The sequence below is a fragment of the Haliotis rubra genome, unplaced genomic scaffold (assembly GCF_003918875.1).
Source record: "Haliotis rubra isolate DU_JTF1 unplaced genomic scaffold, ASM391887v1 Scf384, whole genome shotgun sequence".
NCBI lineage: Eukaryota > Metazoa > Mollusca > Gastropoda > Lepetellida > Haliotidae > Haliotis > Haliotis rubra.
The window spans coordinates 793,800-807,286 of record NW_025767062.1 but is presented as its reverse complement, the minus strand read 5'-3'; the positions used below and the strand labels follow the sequence as shown (position 1 = coordinate 807,286).

General features: G+C 41.1%; 1 protein-coding gene across 1 annotated transcript in view; it reads left to right on the top strand.

Moving 5' to 3' along the window:
- The window catches only part of LOC124286482 (carbonic anhydrase 2-like), a 30,307-nt gene extending 21,553 nt beyond the window's left edge, over window positions 1–8,754 (top strand). The window contains exons 4-8 of the mRNA XM_046722860.1: window positions 652–803; window positions 2,817–2,909; window positions 5,145–5,208; window positions 5,972–6,129; window positions 6,919–8,754. Coding sequence (XP_046578816.1) covers window positions 652–803; window positions 2,817–2,909; window positions 5,145–5,208; window positions 5,972–6,129; window positions 6,919–7,125 — 674 coding nt within the window. The 3' untranslated portion in view covers window positions 7,126–8,754. The remainder of the gene's footprint in view (window positions 1–651; window positions 804–2,816; window positions 2,910–5,144; window positions 5,209–5,971; window positions 6,130–6,918) is intronic.
- The last annotated feature ends 4,733 nt before the right edge of the window (window positions 8,755–13,487 follow it).

The window sequence follows — 13,487 nt, the reverse complement described above, 5'->3', positions numbered from 1 at the left end:
TTAGCTCTGTGTATTTCCGTGAGGTCATGTCCAATACTGACGCGTCAAATAGTTTTCAACACGTTATGCCCCGTATTGAAGATCAATTGAACAATTTAGAAATCGTTAGGGGAACTAGAGGATAGGACATCATTTGTTTAAACTACATCGTTACAGCATTACAATCCAAGCATGAAGATAAATTATTTAATACTTCCACCTTTCTCATTTTAGCTGGGGCGGTGGGGTAGCCTAATGGTTAAAGCTTTGACTCGTCACGCCGAAGACCCGGGTTCGAATCCCCATTGGTACAATGTGTGAAGCCCATTTTTGGTCTCCCCCGACTTGATTTTGCTGGAATATTGCTAAAAACCAAACTCAGTTAGTCAGTCTCATTTTAGCTGAATATTAATTCAGATATCTGAACCTTAATACACTGTAAAAACAATCCAATATTCAGGGAAAAGACTGCTAATTTATATCTTTGAAATGAGCGTATGAGCAACATGGAACAGGGAGCTTTAAACATCCGGTCCATATAGTGTACCCGTGTGGGGAATGGAACCTAGCACTTTGGCGTCGCGATCGAATTCTTTATCTACCAGGCTACCCAACACTATTGAAGTTTGGAAAGCGTTTCTGTCAGTGTTCCTTTGTCCTCTTCTGCTTCAGTGGAAGTGGTCATCTCGGGCAGTGCCAACATGCTGGTCTCGGGAGGGAGTCTGGACAACAAGTACAAGGTCAAACAGTTCCACTTCCACTGGGGTCAAGCGGACGAGAGGGGGTCGGAACACGAAATTGACGAGAAGCAGTTCCCCATGGAGGTAATGTTAGATCGTTTTGTTTGTTGTGTTTGTTTGTTGTTTAACGCCACACTCAGCAATATGGCGGCGGTCTGTAATAATAATCTGCAGACAATCCAGTGATCAACATCATAAGCATCGATCTACGCAAGTGGGATACGATGACATGTGTCAACCAAATCAGCCAGCCTGACCACCCGATCCCGTTAGTCGCCTCTTATGACAAGCATGGGTTGCTGAAGACCAATTCTATCCCTGATCTTCACGGGTACCACCTCCATATAACTGGAATATTGCCGAGTGCGGCATTAGACAACAAACCCACCAAATGGCCTCGCGTTGATGCCATCAAACTTTTCGGAAAGGCAACCGGTCGTGTTTTTTCTCGTATACATATCGAGACAATTGCGTGTATTTTGGGGCAGGGGTTACTATTTTTTATGTTCTCATTTGGGGACGGGATAGGCGGTTGGACATGGATTTACTCCACGGCTATTGTAAGTATCATGGCAGTGAAGACAAGCAATTGTTTTTCCTTAAAAACCCACGTAGTTTTTTTGTAAACACATTAGGTATTATATACATGGAAGTGTTAAAAACTAACAGTTAACAATTCCTCTTGTTACGCCTATTTAAAACACTGTAAACAACGTTTGTACCGAACACGCTTATAACGAACTGATCTGGCAACATTATTTATCTCAGCCACTCAATGTATATATGTGGGCATGTTATAACGAACTACGGTTATAACGAACTGACGGCCTTGGCAACGTTATTTATCTCAGCCACTCAATGTATATTATGTGGGCATGTTATAACGAACTACGGTTATAACGAACTGATCTGGCAACATTATTTATCTCAGCCACTCAATGTATATATGTGGGCATGTTATAACGAACTACGGTTATAATGAACTGACGGCTTTGGCAACGTTATTTGTCTGTGCCACTCAATGTATATATGTGGGCATGTTAAAACAAACTACGGTTATAACGAACTGACGGATATGGCAACGTTATTTGTCTCAGCCACTCAATGTATATATGTGGGCATGTTAAAACAAACTACGGTTATAACGAACTGACGGATATGGCAACGTTATTTGTCTCAGCCACTCAATGTATATATGTGGGCATGTTATAACGAACTACGGTTATAACGAACTGACGGATATGGCAACGTTATTTGTCTCAGCCACGCAATGTATATATGTGGGCATGTTAAAACAAACTACGGTTATAACGAACTGACGGATATGGCAACGTTATTTGTCTCAGCCACTCAATGTATATATGTGGGCATGTTAAAACAAACTACGGTTATAATGAACTGACGGATATGGCAACGTTATTTGTCTCAGCCACTCAATGTATATATGTGGGCATGTTATAACGAACTACGGTTATAACGAACTGACGGATATGGCAACGTTATTTGTCTCAGCCACTCAATGTATATATGTGGGCATGTTATAACGAACTACGGTTATAACGAACTGACGGATATGGCAACGTTATTTGTCTCAGCCACGCAATGTATATATGTGGGCATGTTATAACGAACTACGGTTATAACGAACTGACGGCTTTGGCAACGTTATTTGTCTCAGCCACTCAATGTATATTATGTGGACATGCTATAACAAACTGACGGATATGGCAACGTTATTTGTCTCAGCCACTCAATGTATATTATGTGGACATGTTATAACGAACTACGGTTATAACGAACTGACGGCTTTGGCAACGTTATTGATCTCAACCACTCAATGTATATTATGTGGACATGCTATAACAAACTACGGCTATAACGAACTACATTTAGTGGTTTCACTGAGTTCGTTACAACCGTACTTTACCGTATTAATGCTTGACAGTCATTACAGCCTATTATTGGGCACCTAGATCGACATGGGCATCTGGTCATCTGGTCATCCGGCATAGTCAGATGAGCATAAGATATACACATATTTGGCCAGCGATTAACTGCTTGTAAACACTGGCTCTGAGTATACATGTTTTGTTTCAGATGCATATAGTGCTGTATTCCATGACGTATGCAGACATCGACCTGGCCATAGACAAACCAAAGGGACTGGCCGTGCTCGCCTTCCTGTTCGAGGTGAGAATTTAGTGCGTTTCTGTGAGATTGAATAACATTACCGTATTTCCTCTAACAGATGCCGACCGCCTCCGTGGTGTAGTGGTTAGAGCGTCAGCCCGGAGAGCGGAAGGTCGCGGCTTCGATCCCCGACCGCGTCATACCAAAAGACGTTAAAATATGGTACTTGTTAGTCCCTGTCTGGCGCTCGGCATTAATGGGTACAACAAGGAATGGTCGGCTCGGAGTCAGTATAATGTGTCTGAGTGGAGTATTCATGCTTCACTGCGGCATGGTATCTCAGTGGGCTAGCACTGTAAAACCAGCTTCAGTCTGGGCTAGTACAAGCAGCCGCACATACACATACACACGCATGCACGTCGTCATATGAGCGAAATATTCTCAAGCACGAGGTTAAACCCAATTTCACCTCACCTCACCTCTAACAGATGCCGGTCTTCCAATAAATAGACACCTTGGGCCCGTTTCACAAAGCGATCGTAGCGCTACGACTGTCGTAAGTCTATGTTGAAGTATGGGAGTTACGATCACCTTAGCGATACGATCGCTTTGTGAAACGTGTCCTAGGTTCTTAATAGCCACTGTCCGTCCAATGGGCAATAAAGACTGACCATCCAATAAACACTTGCCAACCAATGGACTTCGGCCCTGGAAGAGACACAGGGCATCCAATTGATGCTGACCTAAGATGGGGTTCGAAAAGACGCGATACTTGGGTAGTCTAGTGGTTAAAGCGTTCTCTCATCCCGCCGCAGATCCGGGTTCGATTCTCCACATGGGTATAATTCTTGTGTTTCTCGCCGTGATATTAAACTATTTAAAACATAGCCAATATTCGTTTATCAGTGGAAACGCGGTAGGTGTATTATTGCCAGATGCGGTGTAGTTTACAAGTTTACAAAGTCATATTTTAAATAATTTAATGAAAGAAGAGAAATGGACACATATATATTCTGCTTACCAAAACGAAACGTCAACCATTAAATTTGAACGAGGTCTTTTTTATATCTTCCCACACATTTGCGTGCTTTAGAAATACTAAAAACTGATGATAAACAGGCAATGAATTATGAAGACGCTGATTGATCGTTCAAGTAAAATATTTCCAGTGCGACTGTAGATGCCCTAGTCTCTCATAACTGTCACTTTGAATATGTAAGGAATTGCCTGTACGAAATCTAGTACAGGCAGGTAATATCATAATATCATCATAATAACTACATGATCAAGATACCTGTAGAGTACATCTATATACAATAGGAAGAGGAAAACCAACTTCTATGGATTGTCAACTTCTTTATTGCAGTGGGTGCTACGTTTCGGTAGTAACACCGTTATCAAGCAAGCACCTACACCGAAACGTCGCACTCTCATTGCAATAAAAAAGTTGACTATCCATAAGTTGGTTTTCCTTCGCCTATACAACTTCTAAAATGCCTCTCAAAGAAGTTACATCTACAATAGTACGTACAAGAGTACACCCCTGTATTGAATAGGGAGGTGATATCCACTACAGTACATACAGGGTAAAACAACTGAATGGGATGGGAGCCGATATCAACTTCAGTGCATACAGGGTAAAACAGTTGTATACCATGGGGAGGCGATATCCACTACAGTACATACAGGGTAAAACAGCTCTATTGAATAGGGAGCCGATATCAACTTCAGTGCATACAGGTTAAAACAGCTGTATATCATGGGGACGCGATATCCACTACAGTACAACTGAATAGCAAGGGGAGCCGATATCCACTTCAGTGCACACAGAGTAAAACAGTTGTATACCACGGGGAGGCGATATCCACTACAGTTCATACAGGGTAAAAGAGCTGTATTGAATAGGGAGGCGATATCCACTTCAGTGCATACAGAGTAAAACAGTTGTATACCACTGGGAGGCGATATCCACTACAGTTCATACAGAGTAAAACAGTTGTATACCACGGGGAGGCGATATCCACTACAGTTCATACAGGGTAAAAGAGCTGTATTGAATAGGGAGGCGATATCTAACACAGTACATAAAGAGTGAAATCAGCTGTATAGCATGGGGAGGCGATATCTAACACATTACATAAAGAGTGAAATCAGCTGTATAGCATGGGGAGGCGATATCCACTACAGTACATATAAAGTGAATACAGCTTCATAGCATGAGGTGATCGGTACTCCAGTAATTACATGGCATGGAGAACTGCATTTGTCCATGCCGAGAATCATTTAATGTTTCAGGTAGGCGAAACTAATGCCAACTTCCAGCCGCTGCTGTCCAACTTCGACAGCATCCAGCACAGCGGTAGGTGCCGGAGCACAATCCCTCATACAATATATCGACGCAATAACATACAGATTATAGTCTTTGACTTTGGGTAGAGGATGTGTGTGCGTGTGTGCGTATTTGTGTGAGGCAGTACGAGGGGGATTGCTCGTTGCGGTGACTCGCGGACTGCTTCGAGGAGGAACCCGAACCGTTTCATTTTCTTTCACATCAGGCCTCCCAATGGCAAAAATATTCAGTATTTACCGGCAAATTTGATGTACAAAAAAAGCTTTTCTCGCTGTTCCTTAAGTTGCCAATGCGCCCTTGTAACAAACTTGGAAAACGCACAAATAAATGGTGACAGTTTCTTAAACCACTTTTTTATTTTTGTGACAAAAATTATGCAATTATTTTCTAGAGTTGGTCTGTTGTTTTTTATTGCACTCCGCGTTGGTTTGATTCTTTTATGTCTATTTGTTTTTTTGTTAGATTGCAATTCATCGGTATCCTTTTGTCTCCAACGGACTGTAGGTTTAGTTTATGATTTGTATAATGTTTATTGCTTATCAAAAGGGGCTTATCATCTGAATATTATGCATAATATAAAACAAATACCCTCAGGTTTTATGAGCTATGAAACCCTCACCAAAGGGGAAAAAAAAACCAAGACGTACTCCACTCGTTTAAACCTTCGCAGACAGTTTAAGATGCAAAATAGACCTCGTACTTCTTTTACCCTTGACTCAACGTTCAGCATTAAATTTTACTTTTATCTCCAATACATTTTCTCATACTGCAGGTAACGAGACGTCAATTTCGACATTCTCCCTAAAGTCTCTACTTCCGGCCAACACCGAAAACTACTTCCGGTACGAGGGGAGTCTCACTACGCCTCCTTGTTACGAGAGCGTGGTGTGGAGCATCTTTACAACACGAATCACCGTGTCAGAACAGCAGGTACGTCTCACAAAAGACTTTGATGATGTAGTAAAATCCCAGGAAACAATTTCCCTTACTAACTGAAGACTGCCTCTGTGTCTCGTGTATGAGACATCGGCCTGGAGAGAGGACGGTTGGTGGTTGGATTCTTGCCCATGTCGTTCCAAACTCGTTTCAGACGGTACTTGTTTTTCCCTGCTCGGTATGAAGGGGACAAAACAGGAACTGGTCAGCTCTGAGCCGACATTTGAACTGACTGGTGGACACACATACACACTTCCACACACGCGCGTACACACATAAATGCATCTTGCTATATACATGCAATATCCTTGGACGCGATGTAAAACCCCATTCACCTCAATTTCTAGAAAAGCCGATGTGGAAGTTTTGTGGTTGAGTTGTCAGCCATTCAGATCGCATGTTGTGAGTGAGTGAGTTGAGTTTTACGTCGCTTTTAGCAATATTCCAGCAATATCACGACGGGCATGTTGTGAGATATGGGTGAAATAAGGACAATGCGACGTTAATGTCTTGATTACTTCACTCAGCAATATTCCAGCTATATGACGGCGGTCTGTAAATAATCGGGTCTGTACTAGACAATCCACTGATCAACAGCATGAGCATCGATCCACACAATTGGGATACAATGACACGTGTCAACAAAGTCAAGGAACCTGACCATCCGACCCAGTTAGTCGCCTCTTACGACAAGCGTGGGTTACTGAAGACCAATTCTAACCCGGATCTTCACATGTCCTAATGATGTGTAATGTGTAGCATGTTTATCAATCCCCCTTGCAGCTGAACCAGTTCCGAAGCATCAAAAGAATCAGAGAGGCGGGAGGTGAAGGCGAAGAGAATCTCGTGGACGACTTCCGGCCGCTTCAGAAACTCAACAACCGGAAGGTGTACACCAACAACGTCAATTTAGACACTTCCGGTCAAAACATGCTGAGTGTATCGCACACTTTCGCCCTGCTGTCTGTTCTACTAGCTCTCTCATTCTGAGCTGATGTTATGTTTTAACATTACTACTGGCACTGAAACTGGAAGTTTGTAATTTTGTTTTGTTAGAAATCATTGTAGAGATTATCGCCACGCTGTGTATTTTAGAGTAATGTGATAATTAATCAGAATAATCAACACTTGTAACTTCAGTTACGACGCACACGGACATTGGTTCAAAGTTATTGACCGTCCATTTCATATTTGGGTGAGAGAATGACAGCACGAAGTTCAGTTAATTAGATGCCAATAACCAGATATTTCGTTTCTTCGCGTCACATTTTTTCGCTTCCTACTTCAAAACATAAGAGAAACGAAATTAAGATTTTTTATTTTGGTAAATATTCTCTTTTCTAAGACTTGAGAATAAGAGTGTTGATATGTAGCAATCTTTTTTTGGCAAAACAACACAATCATGGTATCCCAAGAACATTGCATTTTGGTAAAACCGGAGGAAAATTCTCTTTTTGATTTGAAACAACACGGTCTTAGTGCTAAATGGGTCATAGCTTGACATATACCCTCACATAACTGAATTTAACTGTATCTATATTTATGAAAGATACAATTATTGCAAATACCCCCTTCAGGCAAGGAATCATGGTGCATATATGTTTTTGTTGCATACTATTCTCCATTAAGAATGTTGTTTTTTTCAGAATGTATTTCATAGACCATTGCACCACAGTGAGACCTCGTTAAGGTCCAACCCCGTTAATCCGGACTAAATGAATGAGTAAATCCTGACTAATGAGGTTTCACTGGCCAGGCGGTGTGTAGAACGAGCCACGAACTTGTCGTTTCACAGTTTGAAAGAAAAAGATCGTGTATGTAAACTGACGTTCAAAAGAAAGTACACACCTGGTTCTTTGGTAAAATATTTTCTTTAAAACAGCATTAATATTTAAAAGTGTTTCGATTTTGCCTTGTCACAAACATTGTTCAAGTGTTTCCAAAACACCACAGATATTGTACCCATGTACAACATTGCTAGCAAAATATTAATGCTTTTAATGGGAACAGTCCCAAAACATCAGGTGTGTACTTTCCTATCTACATCAGTATATATCTTCGGTTGAGTCCTATAGCAAGCGTCAAGTAGAGGACGACGCCAGATCAGCTCGCATAATATGAATGGTGTGTGTATCTGTCTCAGTTTCTAAAATTCTCAATGTGATCAGTTTGCTCTTGAAATTCGTTTTGTATAGATGTGATATCATGCATGATGTGATATAGTTTGATATCTCGTGTCCACAGCCTGTATCATATTTAAACACTGTGACTCACATATATGACATATATCCACAGAACACCAGATGTCATTAGAAACTATAACAAAATGTACACGTCCATATCAGAATACTCTGTATCCTCAGCAGAACACACCATGCCAACAGCATCACCTCACATACCCACAGCAACATAGTTAAAATTACATGCCTACAGCAGCATACCACAAGTCAATAACAGAGCACACCATGCCATACAGCACGTGTCCACGGCACATAGAATAGGTAATGTTTACAACAGAGCGAACAATGCCAACAGCATCACCTCACATACCCACAGCAACATGGTTAAAATTATATGCCTACAGCAGCATACCACAAGTCAATAACAGAGCACACCATGCCATACCTCCGCAGCACATAGAATAGGTAATGTTTACATCAGAGTCCACAATGCCAACAGCATCACCTCAATGTGCAAAAATAGTTACAACATGCATGCCTGCATCAGTATACATCAAATCAACAACAGAACAGACCATGCCATACATATGTGCTTATGTCCTTGTGTTCATAGCACGATACTAAATATATACTTGCTACACTAGAATACCACACGTCCACAACAGAACTCACCATGCCACAGCAGTACACCGCATCTCAACAGAAGAACAGCAGATGTCCACAGCAAAATACTTAATATATACATCGCAACAATAGAATAATACACGTCCACAGCAGGAAAGCACATGTCCACAGCAAATATCCCTATGTTTTCATGTCTGCGTCAGAATACCACACATCCAAAACAGACCACAAAATACCCACAGCAAGACATGTAAATAGAAGAGCTACACCTACGTCTAAATTCCTGCCAGGAGCCTTGTATTTACGTGTGTTTCGTGAAGAGAAACTATCCCATACCTTGCAAACTCCATGCAACATTTAAGTGCTACGTTGTTTTTGTACATCCATCATTTTGTTTTTGCATTATATGAGATGTTCTTTGAACTGTATGTTTTGTGATAGATCTGAATGTCAAGATAGTTCATGTATTTCTGGGAATGTGTTTTCACCCTCCTGAAAATAGTGTATATTTGTTCCTTTTGTATATCCTGACACGTTCCTGATATCATTATTGTGATATCATTATCATCTTTTGTGATGTAGTACGAGGCGACTAACAGGATAGAGTGGTCAGGCTCTCTGACTTGGTTGACATGTCATTGTATCCCCATTACGGAGATTGATGCTCATGCTGTTTATCACTGGATTGTGTGGTCAATGTTCATCTAGCTGCAATATTGCTGATAGCTGCATTGAACAACCAACCAACCAACAACCAACTCGATGTAGGTTCTGTTCGCCATGCACAATCCAGTGCTTCTCATGCAGCAGTACAATAAGACATGGAATGCTATGGTACATTTGGGAAAAAACCTTTATAATTCTTTGTGTCATTTATAGACCAACAGACAGCGATGACAATCTTATAACAAATGACATATGTTTCTCAGTCTTAGATGACACATGCTTTGTTCGCCTTCATCTGTGATAGACTCAGACAATGTTTTCTAGGCTGTTTAGATATCTGTTAGGGAATTAGTTCTCGTTTATGTATTTTCACTCTCACTGCTCTCGGAGTATATGTACTAACTTTCTAAGAATAAATGATTATAAGTTATGGTTCTGTTGTCACTGAAACATCGTCGTCGGTGCCCCGACATGAACGAAGACCGACAGAGCATACGTGGAATGGGGTAGCAATCGTCTAAGGCAGAGCACTATATGCTGTATAGTGCCAGAGGTGTTCGGTGGCTGCGTTAAATGTCATGCCCTGATTGTGGTTCTTCATCCCACAGGTCACAGGTCCGCCCCACTCCAACGCTCGTAAGTTCAAATATACATGTCAAGTAAAATCGTAGAACAGCATCATTGCGGACTTTCTTTTCAAGCAAGCTGACACGGGGTGGTATGACTCAAATATCCCTCAGAACAATTATAAAATCCTTTCGTTTCATTTTATATTCATCTTTTCCAAAAGGAAATAACATTTTTATCTATTTCTTTAGTTTTCACAAATGTCACTATGGAGATATATCATTTAGGAGAAGCGGAGTTACTTCCCTTTTCTGTTACATACAGAGTTCTTTTCGATAATAGTCGGGAACAAGTCTGTGAATGTTTCCAGTTCGGCTTGAATGACACAACGCTTAGAATGAATAACGGGACTAATTAAAGTTATATGTCGGAGAATGTCGGCTGGAAGATAAAATTAAGACAAGCGGTGGACGATGAGGAATAGGTATATCTATCACAGAAGAATGGAGACATAATGTAAAGAATAACAGAGGTTTGATAGAATGTGAGCCATTTTAACTAAACAGATATACCATTACGTGTACGCACGCACGCACGCACGCACGCACACGCACGCACACACACACACACACATACATACATACATATATACCTGAAGAGCTCGTAAAATAGAGTGACCTCAAAATTATCAAAGTCCTTGTCATCTCGGTGTAAATGTCTCTACCGCGAGGGACTTGTTTACAGTTGTTCATATCCGGGACCGAATTCCTCGCCTTGAAGGTTTACCGATATAACACTTTCAAGAACCTTGCAGTACCTTTCTCTGAGAGTGGGGCAAGGACACTGCACGCCACCAACGATCTGACTTGCGACTTATTTTTATTATTATTATTTTACTCAGTGCGGTTGGAAAGAAAAATATAATAAAATCGCATTGATTTCCAAGTTGCTACAATAATTTAACCTTAAATCTGTCGGTGAAAGAATTCGATGTCAAACCAGCAAACAACAATGAAATGATGTACAAATAACAATTGTATTCTAAAACACAGTAAATGGATGCTAAACAAGTACAGTAGCACAACCTAGCAGTATCACAAGGGGGCGTAGTGGGCGAGCTGGCTAAGGCGCTAGGCTAGTGATCGAGCGAGCTTGAGGTGACGGCATCGAGCCCACCTGTGACCGCGTGTAAAATCCTTGGAGTCAACTTTGCGTGCAGACTCTGTCAGTGTTGTCACAACCCCTAGTGTACAGTACACAACCCTGTGCACTTAAAAGAACCTGTGCACTTAAAAGAACCCACGAATCCGTTGGTATATGACCAGATGGTGGCCATATGAATACGTGCAAACACCTAGTTGTGGGTACAGCAACGTGCAGTAAACTTGGACAAAATATTGTGACTACGTGTCCCAGTCCACCCAGCTGTGAATGGGTACCTCGTAAGGATGGGAAAGCCACATTAACTCGGTGCGCCTAGTGGCTGCAAGAGTTGTATACTCCCCAGGGAGTTGAGATTGATAATACATTGTGCCGTTTGACACTGACATCCAATGATCGAGGGAAAAACAAAGCGCCTTTGAGCAGGTGATCTGGATATTGGGGCTATATAACTATATATAAATAAAATAAAATAAACATTAAGAAAACCCCTATTCATTGGCAATACAAATACAAAGCAGTGGTAATAGTAGTGATCAAGTTTCAAAACTAGGAACCAGAGAGTTATCCATGGAGAAAGGTGGTCCAAGTGATCCTAAGACAACTGCGTGTCTTCTTGTCGCTTCTCGAAGCAGTGAGCGAAATAGTTTCCAAATTTTGCTTGCCAGTCGGGCTAGCTATGCCTGAAAGTTACTAGCCCACACAATAATTCACTTGCCCGAAATCTGAATGTAGAACCTGATCACAGGATTAAAAAGATAGATGAGAATAAGATATTGTCGGCATGACACGGGTTTCATAATTAAGTTGCAAATATGATGAACATTTTATCAGACCATAATCTCGCATGATTAAAATGGTTATCATAACTCAGCAATCGGAGAGAGTGATATATTTACAAACTGACCCCTATGAAAGTTCACCAGCTACTCGTGACCGTGGAAATTTATTGTTAACCCGTGGCTATTGTTACTAGCCACGGGTTAGCGGACCAGTGGTTATTTCGCACACCGTGGACCCGAAGGCCCCTTTTCAAGACTATTACGTAACATGCTTGGTCAGACAAAGCTAAAACATTCAGGATCCTCTAGAAAAAAACCTCCATGGTCATCTTGACTCTCAATCTAAATGTAATAGCCAGCACATCAAAGCCCTCTGCGGTATCTTTAAGGGAAACAAAACTCCAACTTCCAGCCATCCAGCCGGTGCCATTGTAATTTGCTTGAGTTATCACCAGATACCAATTAATGTCAGTCACCCAATAAATTGGGTTCCGGTTGATTGGTTGGTTTTTGTTTAACGCCGCACTCAGCAGTATTCAAGCTATATGGCGGCGGTCTGTAAATAATGGCGTCTGGACCAGACAATCCAGTGACCACCCGATCCCGATAGTCGCCTCTTACGACAAGTATGGGTTACTGTCAACTTACTGAAAATCAATTCTAACCCGGATCTTCACGGGCAAACTGGGTTTCGGACCAGCATGGGATTGCCTTGTTGAAAACCAGGAGAGTCTCTTTCAATTCTTATATTATATCGGATTATGCTTATACGAAAACCTTTTATCCTGACAACTCGTGTCAGATGTTTGATAGGCATTTAGAAGTTGGTAGGGTAATACAACACACTTGATATGGATGTGCAATTTCTTTATTATTTACACACGACGTTTCTGGGCTAATACTTGCCCCTTCATCAGGTAAAATAACAACTCGTATACTTATGTGTCCTGTTGTAACTATGTAAGTCAGTATACATCAATTATGTGCATTTTTATGAAATTATATGCAATTATTTTTGTAAAAATGACGTTTACCTCATGTACTCATATGTTTGCAGTTTGAGAGTAAAGTTCACCTTTAAAATGATGAGTAAAAGCACTGTAGGTTTGTTTTCTTATTCAGTAATATCTATGACAAATGCTAAATCATTTCATCACTGCACAACCAAACTACTTGAGATATTCAGCGACCATCTGTCCTCAACTGCTTACTATTTCCTGTCTTTAAATTCCGGTCAGACACTTCTCTCCCTACATAACGGAAGCTGGCCATTTGTCAGCATACATTCATTGTAGGCTGTCCGCCATCACGCTGAACATTATCAACGACCATTCCATGTACACAGGATTACAGTCTGACCTTTAAATTACAA